Source organism: Poromitra crassiceps (genome assembly GCF_964638095.1).
Source record: "Poromitra crassiceps genome assembly, chromosome: 9".
NCBI classification, from domain to species: Eukaryota; Metazoa; Chordata; class Actinopteri; order Beryciformes; family Melamphaidae; genus Poromitra; species Poromitra crassiceps.
In genome coordinates, this window is record NC_139630.1 from 49,052,897 (window position 1) to 49,075,586 (window position 22,690).

Consider the following 22,690-nt stretch of genomic DNA (forward strand, 5'->3'; position numbering starts at 1 on the left):
TGGACCAGTCAGGAGGGAGAGCAGCTTCAAGGGTCAGAGCCCCCACACATTAAAGAGGAGCAGGGCAGTCAGGAGGGAGAGCAGCTTCAAGAGCCAGAGCCCCCACACAATAAAGAGGAGCAGGAGGAAGTCTGCATCAGTCAGATTAAAGGGAAACAGGAGGAACTGTGGACCAGTCAGGAGGGAGAGCAGCTTCAAGGGTCAGAGCCCCCACACATTAAAGAGGAGCAGGGCAGTCAGGAGGGAGAGCAGCTTCAAGAGCCAGAGCCCCCACACATTAAAGATGAGCAGGAGGAAGACTGGGCCAGTCAGGAGGGAGAACCGCTTCAAGGGCTGGAAGAGGCCCATATCACCGAGTCCCCGTTCACTCCTGTCCCTGTGAAGAGTGAAGATGATGAAGAGAAACCTCAGTCCTCACAGTTTCATCAAAGCCAAACTGGGGAGAACACAGAGGCAGAGCCTCTAGCCAGCAGCTCAACTGAACAGATGAACACAGAAGCTGATGGAGAGGACTGTGGAGTATCAGATCCAGCCAGGAACTTAGATCCAGCTAGTCATTTACAACCAACTAGTGCTGACAAGACTTCACACTCTTCTGAAACTGAGACTGAAGACAACGATGATTTGACGGAGGAGACTAGGGAACCTCAGTCAGACTCAGTGAAACACAATGTCCTCAAAAGTCATGAGATATGTTATACTGGGAAGACTAGGGAACCTCAGTCAGGTTTAGACTTAGTGAAACACAATGTCCTCAAAAGTCATAAGAGATCTTATACTGGGAAGAAGCACTTTAGTTGTTCAGATTGTGGTGAAAGATTTGCCCAGAAGGGACATCTGCAGAAACACATGAGAGTCCACACAGGGGATAAACAATTTAGTTGCTCAGACTGTGCTAAAAGTTTTAGTCAGAAAGGAGACTTGAAGAGACACATGAGAGTCCACACAACGGAGAAAGCATTTAGTTGCTTAGACTGTGGTAAACGTTTTAGTCTGAAAGCAAACCTGAAGGTACACATGAGAGTCCACACAGGGGATAAACCATTTAGTTGTTCAGCCTGTGCTAAAAGTTTTAGTCTGAAAAATAATTTGAAGGCACACATGAGAGTCCACACAGGGGATAAACCATTTAGTTGCTTATACTGTGGTTACAGTTTTAGTCAGAAAGGAGACTTGAAGAGACACATGAGAGTCCACACAGGCGATAAACCATTTAGTTGCTTAGACTGTGGTAACAGTTTTAGTCTGAAAGAAAAGTTGAAGAGACACATGATAGTCCACACAGGGGAGAAAGCATTTAGATGTTCAGACTGTGCTAAAAGTTTTAGTCAGAAAGGAGATTTGAAGAGACACATGACAATCCACACAGGGGATAAACCATTTAGTTGTTCAGCCTGTGCTAAAAGTTTTAGTCTGAAAAAAAACTTGAAGACACACATGAGAGTCCACACAGGGGATAAACCATTTAGTTGTTCAGCCTGTGCTAAAAGTTTTAGTCTGAAAGAAAAGTTGAAGAGACACATGATAGTCCACACAGGGGAGAAAGCATTTAGATGTTCAGACTGTGCTAAATGTTTTAGTCAGAAAGAAAGCTTGGAGAGACACATGAGAGTCCACGCAGGGGATAAACCATTTAGTTGTTCAGCCTGTGCTAAATGTTTTAGTCAGAAAGAAAACTTGAAGACACACATGAGAGTCCACACAGGGGAGAAACCATTTAGTTGTTCAGACTGTGCTAAATGTTTTAGTCGGAAAGAAAACTTGAAGACACACATGAGAGGCCACACAGGGGATAAACCATTTAGTTGTTCAGCCTGTGCTAAATGTTTTAGTCGGAAAGAAAACTTGAAGACACACATGAGAGTCCACACAGGGTAGAAGCCATTAGTTGCTCAACATTTTGGTGATAAAGGAGACTTGAAGACACACAGGGGAAAACCCTTTTAGTTCAGCTTTGAGAGTGGGGACAAAGCCTATAAACCCCGTTCCTATAGGACAAGTCTGAGTTTGAGGAAGGGGACTGGATGGAGTGACTCAGAGAGAGGAGAAGGAGCAGGGGCGGGATGTGTGTTTAAGTGCCCCGCCCCCACCACCGAGAAGAGAACGAGCAGGGACAGGATGTGTGTTCAAGTGCCCCGCCCCCTACCACCATCACAACCACTCCTCCAACAAGAGTCTGTTGCACCCCAAACCAGGAGAAACATCCTTGTTATCCACTACTTTTTTTATCCTGTCATGCCATGTTGGGAGGAGACTGTCGTTCTCGTCTATCTCGTGTTCTGAGAGAAGTTTTTGTATTCTTTTTTCCACCTGCACTACCACGCAACCTTGTTTCTGGTGGGTTTCTTATTATGAAATCCAGCCTTGTTTACAGCTGTTATACGTGAAAATAACTTTTCTTTTTGAAGAACCACTTTGTTTTTGATCTTCATGCATTAACAGTGTTATTTGTCGACGTTAAGAAGAAGAAGAAGAAAAAACAATTTCCTTTCGTTTGTTTTGTTCTTTCTTCTACTTGCCTTATTGTTCATACAAAATAACGTATCGTTGAGTTGATGAATGTATCGTGCTGTTACTACTTACGTGCCTGCGCTTGTATGGATTAGCTGTTGCTATGTTCAGGGGGAAGGGGGTCGGAAAGGGAAAAATAAACCCTGCTTTAAAAAACAAAAAAGAGTAGATCAATACTGTATACCATGTAACTATTGACTAACAGTTTGCTTGAATTAATAAAAATCTAATGTTATGTTTCAGCCTTAGCTATTATAGGCTTGTTTTTGTCAAGCTGGTGCTGTAGTTTCAGGATTCCCATGGCTCCTTAAATCATTGAACGTTTGTGAATTTGAGAGGGGGGAGGATCAAGGCCTTCAACATTTTTGAAAATACATTAGACCTAAATAGACATGGGTTATTGCAAGTGCTTGAATCTTTATATTTTGTGCAAGAATAAAAATTGAATTTCTTTGTAGTGTATATATACTGTCTATATATATATATATATATATAATCGCAAAGATGTTCATGTCAATAAATGTCTGTTAAATCACTATCACCGACTCAGTTAACACAATGGTGATGAGCCTATGGCTCATTGATGGAAGCCTTTGCATTTTTAGTATTGCAGCATTTATGAACTGGGTGTCTGTGGTGACACCCCACAGAGGGTTGGCAGAGCTAACGGAATAGACTCGCTATTCAACTACTGTATGTTCCAACAACTCTTGTGTGAAGTAGCATAACAAGCTACTTCTTTCTGGTCTCTGCGAGCATTGTGTGTCCTTACTATGGCCGAACAAACTCACTAATACTGCAACACTGTTTGGATCTCCCCTGCAATTACTGCTCATCGCCATAGGTGTCGCCAAAGAACAAAACTGAAATCTACGAGATTATCACGTTTAACGTGTAACTGAATGGGTGGTTTCTGTAGTCATGGCATAAGGATGTGTTTTAAAGTTTAGTGTTGGATTCTCCAGGCTGACACACATGTGCCGAAAATCGGTTTATGTCATAATGTTGACACCTTTTTCTACTGACACTGTATAAAGGCTGAAATCTGAAAGATTTGTGTAAACTAAACAAGTGATGACAACCATCCGTCCACATTCTAGGTTCAGAATACAACAAAATGTGTATAAATATAGACACAGATGCATCCAAAACACTAAAATAAGTGTTTTCTCAGAAAAGGCATGACACTTGACACTACTGACATGAGCTGCAGGTTAATGGCAGGATAGATTAAAGGGAATTTGATCAAGTGAAATGTTGAAAAATACTAAATCAATAATTTACAAATTATTTACCCAACCTTATGTTCACTCTGTATCACAATTATTACTGTCAATAAAAACTATTCCGCACTCATTCACCACTCATTACTGTTTATTGCTAGAGATAATTACAGATTGAATATTACAAGGTATCTGCAGGTTACAGAAAGTCAAATTTAAGACTTTTCTAATGCTATTGTTACAACCTGGGTCAAGGAAATAACAAGAGGAGGGAGCCACACACCAAAGTAAAAGTTACAACAATAACTTATTACCTAAAATTGAACAACACAAACCACTACAACCCAAAAGAACAGAGCAAAAAGGTGCACACAGGTGAGGGAGAGAGACACTGAATGGTCTGCAGGCTTTTAAAGCCCAAGAAGTACACCGGGCCCAGGTGCACCTAATCAACCTAATGACGCAAACCACCAGGCTCCTGCAAGACAGAGCCAGGAGAGTGGGAGGGTCATCATCACACGATCAAGATCAGTTACAAACCGAAATAAAACAAAGATGCAAAACCAGCCTATTTCTGATTGACCAAAAGTAATGAAAATTCTGAAAGACTTTTCAAAGACCTGCACATGATCTGCAACATTATTACTATGAAGGAAATTAGCTTTTAAAAATGTACATAATATATTAAATATTTACAGTTAGCCTATATGCAAACTATACATAAAATTGCAGGCAATCTCTCAAAGCAAGCATTTAGACATGAAGAGCTAAACATTAATTAGAAAACTCTCTCTCTCTCTCTCTCTCTCTCACTTCACTCTGAGGGTGTGACTCCTCTTTCGGGGCAGATCCCTCTGGACCTGGCGGGCCCGGGCACCGAAGCCCAGAGACTGGAGCGACTCGGTGATGAAGCGCTGGGTGGGAGAGACGCACAGCATCACCAGCAGCTTGGCATCGCCGCCTGGTGGAGAAGACAGAAAAGCGCAAGAGAAGATTCAATGGGAATGATTATTTTATTGTTTGTTCATGCGTTGTAGTGTATGTGTTTTTTTCTTCTTCTTCTTCTTCATCCTTGAATGAGTGTGAGTGTGTGTCTCTCACCAATGGCGTCCTGCAGGAGGTGTGTGAGCCTGCTGTTCCTGTACGGGACGTGCGGTCTCTGCTCGGCCAGCGCTCCCAGGACGTCCGACAGAGCAGACAGACTGCGGTTTATACAGGACGTCTCCCACAGAGCCGCACCTGAAGCTCCGGTCATACCTGGTACACACACACACACACACACACACACACACACACACACACAATCTCAGTCACCTTTCCTTGGGTGTTTATGCTGTGAACTGTTATACAGTATATGGATTACCCGGTAATCATTAAATAGACAGGACCACAGGCCTCTCTCTTTCCCAAGGGGGTAGCTCTGTTCGTGAAAAGTGAAGCCAATGTGGAAGTGCCTTAAACCTACATTCTTTCTAATGGCCAGCTGGCTCCAAAAAGAAGTCCGATTGTATGGAAGTGAATGTTGGGACCCTGATCTCACTTAATTTATGACCTCAGTAAACACTTTTCGAATGAGTTGATGGTCACAATCGCTAGTTTCAAGTCTTCAATACAGCATGATGTTCATTTTCTAAATGACTAGCGAAATTTCCGTGCAGATATGCGTCCTTGCGTGACCAGTGGACCAGTGTGACCAATTTCGGCCATTGATTGGCCCTAATTACCTAATTAAAGAATCCAGCGGCTCCTCGTTATGTCACAGTGGTGCTCTTTACACTCACTGAAAGATTCAGCACGATCGCATGTAAAATGGCATAGCTGTGGCCGAACACAATTTCTGCTCACTCACAGAGACTTTGCTTTCTTATTATAGGATGGTCCCATTTCGGGTAGTGATAATGATAATGATGATAAAGAGTCTGTGCTTAGGGCGTGATTGAAAGGTCGCCTCTCCAGTGATCACGTGGCTTGCCAATCGTGGATCAACAGCAGGCGGCGCTGCTGTGCTGTGGTTCTTCTCCTTCAAATTGACGTCACTTCTGGATCCAAATACCCAAGATGGCGACGGTGAAAAGGCCGAACTCAAGGCTTCAAAACCCCAGTCCACAAACCAATGGGTGATGTTACAGTAGCTATGTCCATATTTATTATACAATCTATATTATAGTCTATATTATATTATGTATATTATACAGTTATTATACAATCTATGCTGTTTCCTAACTGAGCCTCTCTTACCGACACACTCGCTCCCGGCCAGGTCCACCAGCTGCAGCTTGGTCTTGAGTGGAGCCTGGGAGATGCTGTGCCTGGGGGAGGGGCAGGGTGAGTGGCAGGGCGAGGAGGCGGGGCTTGCAGAGAGCTCGTCGTATGAGGGTCGGGCGGCGCGGCGCTGACAGCGGGGGCTCCACCACTCCTTCTGCTGAGTGGAGCGCTGCGTGGCCTTCCTGGCACTCTGTAGCCTGCTGGCTGGAGTGGGAAGAGTCAATCAATTTCAATCAATCAATTTTATATTTATATGGCACCAAATCATAACAAGAGTTATCTCAACGCGCGGAAGAGTAGCAGACTCACTGTGTGTGTGTGTGTGTGTGTGTGTGTGTGTGTGTGTGTGTGTGTGTGTGTGTGTGTGTGTGTGTAAGTGTGTGTGTGTGTGTGTGTGTGTGTGTGTGTGTGTGTGTGTGTGTGTGTGTGTGTGTGTGTGTGTGTAAGTGTGTGTGGTTGGCATGTGGTTGACATAGGTGTCGTTTATGCTAGTGGGGTTATACCTGGGGAGTTGGGGCCATTTAAGAATTGAATTGAGAATGCATGGTCATTTCCATTGAAATTCCTGGAGTTGGAATTGGAAAGCCAGAAAATGGAACTGAATCCATGAAATGCCACTTCTAATAGAGATTGTCTTGACTTGCTTAACATTATAAATCAAACATTATGAATCAAATAAAAGACAGTTAAATGAATCAAATACAATCCATCGTAATGTATGTATTATGATTACATGTTATGCACCAGAGAGATACCTTTAACATTCTATGATATTCAGTATTACATCAATTGTGGTAAGAAAATACAAAAACACACAGAATTTCACAGAATTTGAATGAATTAAATTCAACTTCCTGAAATTCCAATCCTCCATTGAACTGGAATGGATGAGTTTATTCATCTCCAACCCTGGACTACATGCAGCTCTCCCTGGCTGTGGGTGAGTGAGTGTGTGGTTGGATGTGTCTCACCAGGGCTCTTGGAGGAGATGGTGAGTGTGCCTGAGGTGAGAGCGTGAGGAGTCTCACCCAGGGCCAGTGCGTTGGGGCTCTTAGAGGAACCAGCTCAGTGGCCTTGTGGTCTGAGTGTCCGCCCTGAGACTGGGAGGTCGTGAGTTCGATCCCCGGCCGAGTCATACCAAAGACTATAAAAATGGGACCCATTGCCTCCCTGCTTGGCACTCAGCATCAAAGGGTTGGAATTGGGGGGTTAAATCACCATGTGATTCCCGAGCGCGGCGCACGCTGCCGCTCACCGCTCCCCCAGGGGATGGGTCAAATGCGGAGAACAAATTTCACACATTGTGTGACAATCAGTGGGACTTTACCTTTACCTTTACTTTAGGAGATGGTGAGTGTGACTGAGGTGAGAGCATGAGGAGTCTCACCCAGGGCCAGTGTGTTGGGGCTCTTGGAGGAGATGGTGAGTGTGACTATGAGGTGAGAGCATGAGGAGTCTCACCCAGGGGCAGTGCGTTGGGGCTCTTGGAGGAGATGGTGAGTGTGACTGAGGTGAGAGCATGAGGAGTCTCACCCAGGGCCAGTGCGTTGGGGCTCTTGGAGGAGATGGTGAGTGTGACTGAGGTGAGAGCATGAGGAGTCTCACCCAGGGCCAGTGCGTTGGGGCTCTTGGAGGAGATGGTGAGTGTGACTGAGGTGAGAGCGTGAGGAGTCTCACCCAGGGCCAGTGTGTTGGGGCTCTTGGAGGAGATGGTGAGTGTGACTATGAGGTGAGAGCATGAGGAGTCTCACCCAGGGCCAGTGTGTTGGGGCTCTTGGAGGAGATGGTGAGTGTGACTATGAGGTGAGAGCGTGAGGAGTCTCACCCAGGGCCAGTGTGTTGGGGCTCTTAGAGGAGATGGTGAGTGTGACTATGAGGTGAGAGCATGAGGAGTCTCACCCAGGGCCAGTGCGTTGGGGCTCTTGGAGGAGATGGTGAGTGTGACTATGAGGTGAGAGCATGAGGAGTCTCACCCAGGGCCAGTGCGTTGGGGCTCTTGGAGGAGATGGTGAGTGTGACTATGAGGTGAGAGTGTGAGGAGTCTCACCCAGGGCCAGTGCGTTGGGGCTCTTGGAGGAGATGGTGAGTGTGACTATGAGGTGAGAGCGTGAGGAGTCAGCATGGACCAGCGTGGGACAGCCAGCCCGTTGCTTCAGAACGCCGCTGATCACCTGCATCACCTCAGCCGAGCTGCACACCGGCCTGCAAGAGGGACAAGTAACACATACACAGAAAAAAACACTACAGCTACACCCAGCTTTTCTTTAGACCGAACTACACATGCTAAATAGTTTCTACATGAAACTGCTAACAACAAGGTACTGTATCTGAATTATCTTGGATAAACGAGTCATGATTTCTGGAAAAGACATTGCTTTTGAGTTTTTTGTTTGTTTGTTTGTTTGTTTGTTTTTTGCACATTGAGCACCACAAGTCAAGTGCCATCCAGTTCCATTGTATTCAAGGGAAGGCATAAATCTCTACAGGTGATATCTCCAAAACTCTGCAACACAAAACAAAACGAACTAGATGGATAAATAGGTAAGAGGAAAAACATGTATTTTTGATTTTGGGGTGAATTGTCCCTTTAAGGTACCAAAGCAGACCCGGCGCCAGGATGAAATGACTGAGGGGGTGGTTATAACTGGCAAGGGGGAAGATATTTTTATATAGTAAAACATAGGTTATATACCCGCTATGCCTATTTCTGCACTTTTTAACCATGCAGTAGCCTCTGAAATGCTAAATAACAACACAAGAAAGACTACTGTTTCAAAATCAAATCAAATATTTATTTCACAGCAGTGGTGAAATGAAGGCAGTATTAAACCGGAGTGTCCTTGCACAACGCAAAATGTCGGGAACTGTCTGGAGCACTCTGAGTCTGAACATAGGTCTATGCAAAATCATAGAATGAACAATTAGTCGACTAGAAAAATCAACAAAAACTGAACAAATAGTAGCCAACAGTGCCGGGGTCATCAAATAAAAAGAATAAGTGATCAGATCGTGTTGTCTGTCTTTCTACTCATATGCTGTGTGGGTACAGCTCTCTCTCTCTCTCTCTCTCTCTCTCTCTCTCATTGAACATCACTGGAAATTTCACTTCTCTGTGGTTTCCATTCTGTGGATTGCTACAATGGAGGGAAAAAATAGCCTACAATTAGGCCTCAATTCACAACCGAAAAGGAGGCTGATTGAACCAAATTGATGTGTGTCCATCTCTCCTCCACTCTATTTCAGCACCGCGGACAGTGCCGCACGGCCCTATCTATGCATGCAAACAGCCTAAAAAGCATCTGTTTCTGTCTGTCTGTCGGACATGCCAGCTAAAGCAACAGAAAAATAAACCAGCTAAATTATCTTATCGCTCCTCAGTAGAGTTTCAGCCTCCTCCTTAAACTTAAAGTGGGGCAGAAAATTGAACTGAGGGGCAAAGCCCTACCACGCCACCACCCCCCAGTGGCACCATGCCCGTACCAAAGCACATACTGTTCTGTGTCCAGTACTGCACTTTCAGCTGCATTTTGTAAAGTTACTACCAAAAAGATCATGAATTCCACACTTGTACCTGACACAGGCATTTTATTCCTCATAGAAACTGATGAAAACAATGACCCACATCGTTCATCATTCCATATCTCAAAAATGTAGAGCTTTAATGTGTAAAAGTTTTTTTCCAGCTACTTTCTATTCTTCCTAAAGTAGTAATTTGTTTCAGTTCCATTCTACAGCATTAATTGTCACTTTTCTCTAAACTCTTCATGCGTACACAAATACACACCCACCCACACACATACACACTTTTCCAAGCGCAGGCTGTACTCACTCATATGTGAGTGCGCTGACCTGGCTGCTGCCAGAGGATGTGGTGATGACATCTCTCCGCTGCCCCGCGGCGCCGCCCTGCTGGTCACGGGCCAGCAGGTCAAACACCTCGTTGTTGTACACCTCCACCACCGACACCTCCACCGTGTGGCTCTCCGCTGGCTTTTCCGAGATCAGCCTGGCACACACATACACACGCACACACACGCACACACACACACACACACACACACACACACACACACACACACACACACACACACACACACACACACACACACAGCTGCATGTATTATCATGGGCACAGCCGTACAACCATGTATAGGTAAGGAGGAGAGCAAGTTCAAAGTTCAACCCAATTATATTGTATTCCAGGTTTCTGTGCACATTATGAATTAATGAAGTGAATTTATTTAACTTCTGACAGACTGAATTACTAGAATAGAATAGAATAGATCTACAGCACACAGTAAAAGTGAGCCAGCAGTGCACCAAAACAACCCAAACAGGCTTGGTGCCTGCAGATGAGTGAGTGGACCTCTCTCTCTCAGCCTCACCTGAAGAGCTCCGCAGCAGCTTTGGGGATGATGCCCTGCTGCTGCTCCGCCTCCTGCTGCGCCCCTGAAGGCTCCGCCGGCTGGGAGCCCATCATGGTGTGAGTCTTCCCACTGCCGGTCTGCCCGTACGCCATGATACACACATTATACCTGCACACACAGAGTGGCAGGTGTAATAAATGGAATCACTGCACAGTGGGGCTGCAGATTTCAACTAGTGAAATGATGCTGAAAATGTGCACGTGTTGTGTATTTCCCTCTGTTACTCTTCATTTGTAATTCCCACTTTATGGCAGGTAGTGATGAAAGAATACAGGTTGAATGGGACTCTTTGATTGTGATTTGGTTTAAACCGCCATAACTGTTCTTCATTATAGCCATTTTGAATTTTAAATGATTGACGTGTGTTTCTAATAGTGAAGTTGATGCCTACATAATGTATGAATTTATTTTGCCGTTTCACACTCACCCGTCCAGCAGTGATGTGAGCAGCGGCTTGATTTCCCCAAACACTGCATCCTGGGAGTCCTCTGGTCCATGCACCCTGTCCAACAAAATCCCCACCATGACCACTTGTTAATAAAACAGGACAAATATGAGATGATCATAACATAACACACAGCTACATCATGTCAGGCCAGGGTTTGATTTGACCTCTCGAACTCAAACATCTTGTTTTGCGCTGGCGTCCCGGCCTTCAAGCAGTTCACCAGCACCGTGTCCTTTAAAAGAAGCAGAAGGACAAAAAGGATGGTGAACACATTATGAGGCAGGCTAGTAACAATCAGAAATGGAATCAGCTTGAAGATTCAGTGAAAGCAGTTGTAGCACTCACGTCACTGACTGGATAAACCACCTCCTCTGATGACGCAGGCCTGAGAGAGAAAAGAGTCAGGATAGCATTGGATTATCCTGCACTTGTCAAGCACAAACCAACTGGTCATACATCCTAATTGGAATATGGGAAGTATATAGATGCAGGGTGTGTGGACCCACCCTGATGCAGAGGTGGGGGACTGCTTGTGGTCAAAAGGCAGAACAGGACGCACCCTGCAGTGAACCCTGATGTTCCCTCTCAACTCCTGCAGCAAAGGAAAGAAAAATAAGAAAGAGAAAGAAAAGATCAAAATCAAAGAGATTACGACCCTGCAGGAGGTCTTCGTTAACCTATTCTAGAGCAGTGGTTCTCCTCCTGGGGTCCCCAGAACATTTTAGCATTATTTCATTTCTTTCAGAAGTTAACTAAACTTTAGAAGGTATACCAATCTACTTTGATCATAGTTGTACTGTTATCTCTACCTATAAACAGATCATGGAATTCTGGACAAAATCATATCGCACAATATAAATACTCTCAAACTGGCGTTCATGGCTCTAATGTGGACTAAAAATTAGGGGTCCTTGATATGAAAAAGGTTGACTAGACACTCAATACTCAACAATTTACTGCCCATCCTCACCACCACTGTGTTGTGAAGTTCTCTCCTCCTCTGCCTCTCCGCCCGGCACCTCTGCTTCTCCTCCTCCAGCGAGTGCTCTAGAACTGCCACACGAGCCTGCAAGCCTGGACAGCGACAGCGGAAGGTTGGTACAAGGAGAACAATAATCCTGTTTTTAAGCAGTGTTATTGCACTGAATGTTTAGCAGTTGAATCAGTACCTAAAAATGTGAACAATTTTGTATCATGAGCTGAAATTAAAGATGCTACATGTAGCATTTTAGTATCAATAAATCCTTGCCACATTTGTTTTGAGATATCGGTATTATTTCTGTAAACAAGACCATGAAAAGACTGGAAGCCTATCTATAGCCTACATTGCCACTCGCCCAACCATGGTCTCTCTGTTTACAATAATTACATCAAGGTATCACAGTTAAACTGTGATACCTGTGTGAACGATATACTGATATTTTAAAATGCTACATGTTGCACCTTTAACAGATGGTCAGGCCTACTCCCTGCAATGCCATGCTGTGCCAGTCTAGACCAGGTCAGGCAACCCCAGCCCAATCTGTAAGAGCTGTCTGTTCATCTCTGCTTAAAGCCTTTTGAATTCAGGTCAAGTCTTTAATCCTGGACCACACCTGGCACAAAACAACCCCATTCACACATAAGACAGCCTGACGTGAGACAGTCTCAGCAGTTTAAAATACACTCCTGTACCAGAAATTACCACATATTCTCTCATGTTTTCTAACACATTTGCAGGTCATAATTCTAAGCCTCCATATTGGAAAAAGATTGAGCTGCCTCTGTGCCTAGCCAAGGGGTTTTAAGTGAGGGCTAGATCTTGTCACGTAGTTATGTGACAAGATCCGTTTCCACCAATCGGCAGAGCCGTGGCGGCCAGGTGACGGGACACAGCGAGACAGACAATCAACCTTGGAGAGCCTAGCTGATGGTCTTACTTGAGGGTGAAGGGCGGGGAAAGAGAGAGAGAGGGAAGGAAGAGAGGGACAGCGTCACAGGATTATCACCACACAAACCCTACTTGAGCTAGAGCCAGCATATAACCTGCAAACCGCTTCAGAATAGAGAGAGAGAGAGCAAGGTTGCCTGGTTCCAGAACTTCGAATCCACCTACTCCACCGAGTTGAGTTTTCAGGCGATACGCATCTTGCTGCATTGCCAACTACCCGATGCATTAAAGATAGACATGAAGCAACTAGCCGGCTAAAACATGCATGCATGCACACACACACACACAAACACACACACACACACACACGCACGGTTTAAGAAATGTCTGGAAATGAATGGATAATTAATTAATTTCCTCTTTAGTGAGACTTTAGCACAGTGTGTACACACAATGTTAGAGAGAGGGCGGGGAGAGGACAAGGGTGGGACCTGCAAACCTGCGCCGCTTACTTCAACACCTGGGTGTGATTATTATTACTTTACATGTTTCTCTAGTACTGCAACTCAGTAAGGATATCTCATTTATGCTTTTTCTTTAAAGGCATAGGGCAGGCCTATTCAACTGGCGGCCCGCTGGCTGGATATGACCCGTTTGAATTTGGATCCGGCCCGCCAGAGTTTGATATAATTTTTTTTTTTTTTTTTTTTTTTTTTTGGGTGGGGGACAAAGATCTATGACTGGCCCGGGAGAGGCTTTTTTATTTCATTTTTCCTTGTTTGTTACATTACAGTGTTTGATTTTCATCATAATCTGGTTTTCCATAATAATAATAATAAGTTCAGTGTTTATGCCTGTGTTGCTGTCTGTTGTAGTGTAAAACGACTAAAGGGAGAGCAGGTGGTTACATGAAAGTGAGTGAGAAAAGGAGAAGATACTGAATAATGACATCACAACAGTATAATCCTAATGTTAATTTAAAATTAAATATTCTTCTAAATATGGATAAAAGTCCAAAAAACATACAATTTTCTAGGGCAGCGTCGAGATTACAGCACCCCCTATTTAATAATAGTTCGAGCACGGCTGCGAAAATGTGGTGGCGGGTTGTGTCAAGTGTACATATAATGGCTCGGGGTCCGGCCCCCGGCCCCTTAGGTTTCTGACAATGTGGCCCCCTGAACAATTTAGTTGAATAGCCCTGGCATAGGGTCTCAAATCCCATTTTACCGATGCAAAGATGTTAGAAACGATGCATCGCTGGTTCATCCCAAATTGTATCCGATGCTCACTTTTTTAACCGGTGCAATCGTATCTTGAACTTTTATGCCGTTGCACTGATGCAAGTCTGTGATTCTCACCATCCCTACTCTATTCTGAAAATAAAAAGGAGGGATGTTTGCTTTGATTGGCTGGTACTTACTCTGCACCTCGTCTCCATGGTGACCCTTCAGGGCGGAGCTGGCCTGGTCTACCTTCTCCAGCAACTGCTTTCTCTGGGCCTCCAGCTCCGTGGCAAAGCTCACATACAACGCAAACACCTCGCTCAAGTCCTGCTTCAAAGCCTACAGCAACACACAGAGGACAAATCAAGTCACTGGGTGTGTGTGTGTGTGTGTGTGTGTGTGTGTGCGCGTGCGTGTGCGTGCGTGTGAAATGCAAAAGAAATTAGGGGGCGGGGGACAGATCTACCCAAGCCAGGGCACACGCGCGCACACAAACACACACACCTAGGCAACCACTATTTATGTTTCTGTGCATTTGTACCTGGACCTCAGACATGAGTTTGGTGAGGGCAGATTGGGTGATCTTTTGTGTGTTCCTCTGGTGCTGGTGATGTTTCTGGGCCTTGGTCTCCTCCTCATGCTCCCGATGCAGTTTCCCCAGACACTGAATACAAGATGACAGCAGTGTGCTTGTACTAGTAAATTAGTAATAGGTTATTGTCCTAGGAGATCACGAATAAAAGGCTAAAATAAGATAATAATCCACATCATAACAATTCCCATGGCCAAACTATTTGAAGGAATCCCCCAAAAATTGTGGGATTGGCCTGTTATCATTTTAACAGTTCACTGATGACAAAACATAGATAGGTCCTCAGTAGCTCATTCACTCCTGTGCTCAAGCATACACCATGTTGTATGTGATTAGCATGATTTCAAAAGTAATACCAACTTGTACCAACTCTAAATATAAATGGTATGTCATTTAAAAGATGTGGCCAATTAATGCTTTCCCTGAATGCTTTCCCTGTTCCTATAGGATGTGAATATGGTGGGTAATGGGAGACTGTGCACACCTTAAAATCACTGCATAGTGGATGAACACATTTACTATAGAGTGTGAAGTCTTCGACTGGAATAATACTAAACTAAACTTTTTTTCTTATATTACTGCCTAACATAATCATTTGGCCACTTGGTAATTGACATAGAAAAATCAGTTAGGTTAGTTGTATTTACATAATCAATAGTTTAAGGCAGTTACACATAGTTATTAACTAAGGCATAAAGACACACACAGACAAGAGACACGTCGACCTATGAGCCATTTTCCAGCTCCTCTCTGCTCCACTGTCTCTACAGGGTCACATGTCCTCCTGTTTTCTCTGTTATAGTCAAAACATGCTAATTGCCACACTATAAAGGATTCTCTTCTCCATGAATCATTGTGTAAATCTGTATATGACATTTGTGAGTGTACAGGGGTGCATCTCTTTGCAAAGATATGTAAATACATTCATTTAAGATGACTTCAAGACTCCTGCCTCGTTATTTGATCGCAAGTGGGTTTTTCTTCAAGTGGCTCATTGTTACCATTTTGGCTAATACGGCCGATGAAATAGGACATTTCTATGAAAATGTATATTACCGGTATGTTGTAATATATAAATAAAAAATGGTGAGGGTTATGTATGCAGTAGCTACCCTGTTCTAGTAATTTTCCTCTGAGGAAAGTTTGTTTATCCAGTTGTGAAAATATAACTTTAAACAAAGAAGGAGGAACCAACTTGCTATGGTTGTCAAAGTTTTTATTAAAATACCAAAAAATGAATGAATAAAAAAACACTCTTAATGAGAGTCAGAGTCTTAAAAACAGTGACTGTCCAGAGTGTGAAGGAGGTCCACAGTTGTAGGAGGCAGCCAGGAAGAAAGGCATCCGAGGCACTCTTAAGTCAATTTAAAAATCCTTTAACAGCAGGGATATAAAGTAACCGTTTTGACTTAAAAAGTCTTCATCATTACCCTGATGAAGACAAGTCGCCAAGACACCCTAACTTCCAGTTAAAAATGAACTTCTGTTCTGTTATTGAACAAATGCATAGCCTACAAAAAAGTCAAAAGCGCCCAGGCCAGGAAACTTATTAGCCAATGAACAGCCAGGAAGGGGTACTTTTGAATGCTAAAATAAAGCTGATAATAACGTACAATTTGATAAAAAAAAACTTACAACACAAACTGTCCATTTTGCTGCAACTCGACAGTGCTGCTTAATCCAGAACCTTACTTCCTGGAACTCTTGAGTGTAAAAAAACTACAGCTCTGCACGGAAGTATCGCTACTGTCACGCCCACTTAGGAGACCGGAAGAGTACAATTTCTTATGAGAGATCAGCCGAGCGGCATGATGTCCATATTGCATTGTGATTGGCTAGTTGTTACAAACCACGCCTCTTTCGTAGGCACGACACCATGCACGGCACCGACACCAGCGGATCTGTTTATCTCCATTCGTAGTACAGGCGCCCCAGGAGGACTAGGCCTCTGCTCTGTTCAACATTTCTTTGTGCTCCGATCTAGTCTACCGCTGCTTTCACACAGCCTCTAAAAGCGTTAAACTGCGCACAAGCGAGGACAACTTTGGAAACGCAAAGAGTCCAAGTAAGTAGGTAAGTAAGTGAATCATCTTTGCAGAATTAGCCTTAATGTTAGCGTGTAGTGCATACTTGATAATTATGGAATATATCTTCTAGAATCATTGGGGACGTTTCACGTTTGTTTATTGAATAGTGATTAACTGGGTTAATAAGGCTAGAGACGAATCTGGTAAGGTGTGCTGTGCACAACTTTCTCATTAGACATATCTCAAATTATCTCATGCAAGTTGCAACTCAGTTCTAACCATTGGTTTTAACCAAGGATCATAAACCAACCAATGCCGTGGGAGCCTTCCTTGGTTTATGACCCTTTTCTCTCTCTCTCTCTCTCTCTCTCTCTCTCTCTCTCTCTCACACGCACGACACACACACACACACACACACACACACACACACACACACACACTCTCTCTCTCTCTCTCTCTCTCTCTCTCTCTCTCTCTCTCTATCTCCACAAACAACACACACACATCTTCTCTCTCTCTCTCTCTTTCTTTCTCTCCACAAACAACACACACACATCTAAACATCACTCCCATTAAAATTCATGCTTGTTTTTATACTTAGCCTACTGTTTGATATATAATAAATACAATAAATCAAATTAATTGATACAGTAATCTGCTTATTGTCTTTCATTTATTCATTGAAACCATCCTCTATTTACATTGCTAAGATTTGTATACCTTCACCTAGCCCCATATGTTCCGCTCTGTTCTCCTTTCCTCTGTGATCCACTCTGAACACGTGTCACACAGCCTTCTATAAGTCAATTGAGGGGCTCGGGCGCTCAAAACGCTCTCCTGCCCGTCTCCGACGTCCAATTGCAGATGTGAAGATGTAATAGCCCTGCTACGGTAGCCAGTATTTTTCCCACCGCACCCGGGAAGCAAAACATGTCATGAAATACTCAAAATCCCAAGGTTCCTGTCGGCACTAGGAAGCTTCTCTCCTAAACTCGACACAGGCTGTGGAAGACTGCTTTTAAACGGTTGTTTCATGCAGCAGTATCATTTTAACCCCCCCCCCCCTTCCGCTTAAACTACTGGCTTCCATAGGAGGATTTTTATGTCTTCGGATCTGCAATCGGACGTCGGAGACGGGTAGGAGAGCGTTTTGAACCCCCCGAACCCCCCAATTGACTTATGGAAGGCTGTGTGACACTCATTCAGAGTGGATCACAGAGGAACGGTGGACAGAGCGGAACATATGGGACTAACCTTCACCTAAGTATGATTATCTCAATAAATGTTAAGCAACATACCAGGCATTACATTTTGAACAATTTCCTGAAGAGTTTGAGACCGCAAATTTGCAATTGAATTTTACAAGGCCGATTTAATTTAAACCTGCTGTACCTACAGAGCTGCTTGGTGTGAGGACAGACATCTGGCTTGTCGAAATGAATTCTTCAGAAGAGGTGAGAAAAATATCACTGATGTTGCAACTCACACACACACACACACACACACACACACTGTCCCTCTATCCTAATTCTTTCTTTATATCTTCCTTATAGAAACAGAGAGACACCAACAGACCCAAACATCACCGCTGTCAGCAGTGTGACGACGCATTCACAACACTTCAGAGCTTAAAGTGTCATCAGAGAGGTCACTCAGGGGAGAAGCTTTACTCCTGTCAGCAATGTGACAAAGCATTCAAAACACGTTACAACTTAAAGATTCATCAGAGAGTTCACTCAGGGGAGAAGCCTTACTCATGTCAGCAATGTGACAAAACTTTCACAACACGTCAACATTTACAAATTCATCAGAGAGTTCACTCAGGGGAGAAGCTTTACTCCTGTCAGCTGTGTGGGAAAGCTTTCGGCCAGTTATGTCACCTAAAAAGACATCAACGCATTCACACTGGAGAGAAGCCCTACAACTGTAGCCAATGTGGGAGCAGTTTCAGTCACTTAGTTAGCCTAAAAATACATCAACACAGTCACACTGGAGAGAAGCCCTACTACTGTGACCAATGTGGGCGCAGTTTCACTCTCTTAGGTACCCTAAAAAGACATCAACGCATTCACACTAAAGAGAAGCCCTACAACTGTGACCAATGTGGGAGCAGTTTCAGTCGGTTAAGTAGCCTAAAAATACATCAACGCATTCACACTAAAGAGAAGCCCTACAACTGTGACCAATGTGGGAGGAGATTCGGTGCTTTAGGTCACCTAAAACAACATCAACGCATTCACACAGGAGAGAAGCCCTACAACTGTGACCAATGTGGGAGCAGATTCATTACGTTCGGTCAACTAAAACAACATCAACGCATTCACACAGGAGAGAAGCCCTACCACTGTGACCAATGTGAGAGCAGTTTCAATATGTTATGTAACCTAAAACAACATAAACACATTCACACTGGAGAGAAGCCCTACCACTGTGACCAATGTGGGATCAGTTTCCGTCAGTCAAGTGCCCTAACAGCACACAAACGCATTCACACTGGAGCGTTCTACTGGTGTGACCGCTGTAAGAAAACGTTCACTCAGTCATCTGGTCTGAAGAAACACCGCTGCATCTAACCTGCTGAAGAGCGCCTCCACTGTCTGCAAGGGGAACACGCTTCTCTCTGTCCAACCAAACATGTCATGGATCAAAGTTCAGTAACAGCAGAGACTGACTATGCATAATTATGTTTGTTTCTTAGCCATAAAATTAATGTAAACAATGTAAAAATATCATTACAAAGTAATATAGTTTGGATGGAGAGCTTGTGAAACTGATGGCTGTCTGATTTGTGATTACTACAGCAGAATAACATGGAGCTAATATAAAAAAAAATCTGGCCCACCATGCAGAGCGTCATAATTTCTATTATTGACATATATTGAATTCAGATAATTCAGGGTTCGTACAAAGTCTTGAAAGTGCTTGATTTTCATGGTTAGGGAATATGCTTGAATGTGAATATACTCCTTGAAAAGTGCTTGATTTCCAACATAATCTGGTCTTTCAAATGAAACTTTGAAAATAATTACACACTAAAGAAGGCTACAATAGCTAGATCCTCTGTCACTCTTAATAAGCAAGCATTAAATAATCCCGATCAAAACATACAATCAAAGTTAATATGAGCAGTTGGTAAAGTAAACAGTATAAATATACATTGATTGCTGTGTGTTATTGTAAACTTTATTTTTCGCAATTGTGTTTACAATATCTTTTAACTAAACAATTTAGATGTGATGATAAAGGCTTCAATAGTCTGTAAATTGTTGGTTTTGGTACCTTGGAAAGTGCTTCAATTGTATTCTTAAAAAGCTATGTGTATATTGTCCCTAAAGTTTACTAACATTAATTTGACATGAACGGTGACATCAACAAAGGCGAGTTCATATTAAAGTCACAATGAGTTTAAACCACATCTCTTCAGTGTATTACTTCTAGCCTGGCATTAACTGAAGTGACTTATACCTTCTTCTTTTTTTACATCTTATGTAGGCTTATACATTTATTTATTTTTTACCCAGGTAAGCAGCATGTTAACACATTAAGTGCCAGAGACGGACTAATTCGTCTTACATAATCCAGCGCTTAAGTGCCAAGGACGGACTAACTCGTCTTACATAAAGATTTTTTTTTTTTGACAGTGGGACATCAATCAACCCCTTTTACATCTTCGAGATAAGTATTTGCAGCAAGAGCATGTGTGTAATCTATTTTACCGACCACTAAGTGGCGACAGAGACCGAGAGAAGTCACAGCCACGGGACCCAAAAGCCACAAAAGCAGCCGCCTCGCCCGGACACACACACACAGAACGGACAGAGATCCCTTCCCCCCAGAGCCGCGCAGCAACGCGCGAACACACACACACACACACACACACACACACACACACACACACACACACACCGCGGAAGCAAGCCATTCAAGGAAATGGCGACGCGATTTTACAGTAATCCATATCCATTTCAGACTCGTCTTGCCCGACAGGCAAGCAGGCAGGCAGGCACGCAGACAGACAGGCAGGCAGCACAACGCGCTTCTGACACGCCCGCTGAAGCCAGGAGGAAGGAGGAGAAGACACACGGAGGGAGGAGTTTGAATGAGAGGGGTGTTTCCTGTTGTTATGGAGGAAATTACTGTTCAAAACTATTGTTTAGAATGTCTGACGGTCTTACTGATGCCAAAAATGAATGGTTAAAGTGACTGTTTCACAAAAAGCCATTTATCTCTGAATAAATTTCCAGACGCTGAAACCATGCTGTACTCAACGGCTAATATCTACATAACTACTAACTCTGCAAACTAACTCTTTTAGACAGAGAAAGCACACATTCTATTAGTTATTTTTAGATGATTGATGTTCATGAATTCTTAACAGAAAATAATCCTCGGCTGTTCTAAAATGAGCCAGAATCGTCAAAAACACCCCTGGCACAACTTACCTACAGGAATGAAAACATGGCTGGTCAGTCTTAACAGTCATTTGACACATTCACACTGCCTCTCAACATATTACAGCTGCTCCTCTGCTGCTGTGGGCGAACTGGTAACAATTTACAATAAGATACACAATCTGCTCACTTAAATTAGTTCCAAATGTTCAGCTAAATTCTGTTCATACAATTTCATTTTACAAGCCATACAATAAAAAACTGGCTTTTATAAAAAAAAAAAAGGTTAGGAGGCCATGAACACTGTTGGTAAGATGAGTGGACATCTGCTGCTGGCACCATGTCCTGCAGCAGACCATCTCAGCTGGTCCACCTGTCAGATCCAGGCCTGTGTATAAAACTGAGGGGAGGGTGCCAGAGTGTCTAGCCAGAATGTCTAGCTAGACTAGCTGACACAGGATGACGCCTCATGCATACTGAGGGGACAGGGATCTTCTCACCTCAGGGTGTCACTGTCTGGGACGTACAGTTAACCTGACTTGAATACTCAAATTTAGTGACATCTCTCTTTAAAACACCCTAAATGAAATCACTATCCTGTTCTATTGTTCAAGCCAATTTTGTTCCTCAACTTAGAGTATCCTACACATAAGTAGTCTACACACATTCACATACAGTATTAAGCCATTGTTGAGCCTTTCAAGATATCTAGGAGTGGGTAATGCTGATCTAGAATAGAATAAATTGTTCTTCCTACCTCGGCAAGTCTTAAATGAAGAATGGCATTCTCAGTCTCGAGCTCAAGTATGCGGTCTTCTTTACTCTGAAAACAGATACACCTCCAAGGTTATGCTTTTGTTAGAATATGAGTGTTAAATCTACTTAACATCAATGGATAAATGTGTTGAACAAACAGGCCTACTCTACAGTAGCTAGTCTTCGGCCGTATTTGTTCCTCCTTTGAACTGCCGCTCAGCGCCTCACCCTCAGTTTGTGCTCCAGCAGATGCACTTGATGCGCAAATATTTGGTCCCGGTTTATAAACAGTGGCATTTTGCTGAAAAGAAGTATAACGTAGCCTATTCCAGACAGCAGAACCGGTAGGCCTGTCCCTTTGCTTCCCAATCCCCTCTGATCAACCGTCTCTCGGGCGGGCCAGATAATCCGATTAGGTCGGAATGGTCAACAAAACTCTAGGCAGCAGAGAAGTCTGGACCAGACTGTCTGGTTACTGCTACACCGATAGAGGGCAGCAGAACTCTGCATAAGCGATGGTCAAGACGAGGAAGCGATAAAACACCACGAAGAAGAAGAGCACTTCCGCACGGTTCCGCTGCCAAGTCAAATCTAGGAAAGCTGGATGTGCTACAGTGCAAGGCTCTGAGAATCTGTTGCGGAGCTTTTAAGACCACCCCAATTCCAGCATTATTAGTGGAAATGGGGGAAATGCCCTTAAGCCTGAGGAGAATAAAGTTAGGGCTACAGTACTGGGCAAAATTAAGTGGGACCAGTCTGACCTTCCCAGCTAGGTGTTTACTTTCAGGGGCAGGAGACAATGATAAGTATAAGCCTTTTTTGTCAAGTGTTGATCAGTGGGCCAGGAAGTTGAGGTTACATCAGGTAAGGGTTGCGGAGCACACTCGCTGGCTGTCAGTGCCATTTTGGCTAGTTCCAGACCGGGATATTGAATTTAGTTTTCTGATGGAGAAA

General features: G+C 43.6%; 1 protein-coding gene across 1 annotated transcript; it reads right to left on the bottom strand.

Annotated features, from left to right (window-relative positions):
* Positions 1 to 4,543: 4,543 nt before the first annotated feature.
* Positions 4,544 to 22,033, bottom strand: kif25 (kinesin family member 25; the record flags this gene model as incomplete). The annotated part of the gene is made up of 15 exons (XM_083643133.1): positions 4,544 to 4,695; positions 4,836 to 4,991; positions 5,973 to 6,203; positions 8,047 to 8,201; positions 9,829 to 10,005; positions 10,385 to 10,534; positions 10,854 to 10,928; positions 11,039 to 11,106; positions 11,220 to 11,259; positions 11,381 to 11,466; positions 11,845 to 11,948; positions 14,168 to 14,309; positions 14,512 to 14,634; positions 21,738 to 21,803; positions 21,965 to 22,033. The coding sequence occupies 15 exons, from the start codon at positions 22,031 to 22,033 to the stop codon at positions 4,544 to 4,546; spliced, it is 1,794 nt and encodes a 597-aa protein (XP_083499259.1).
* Positions 22,034 to 22,690: the final 657 nt, after the last annotated feature.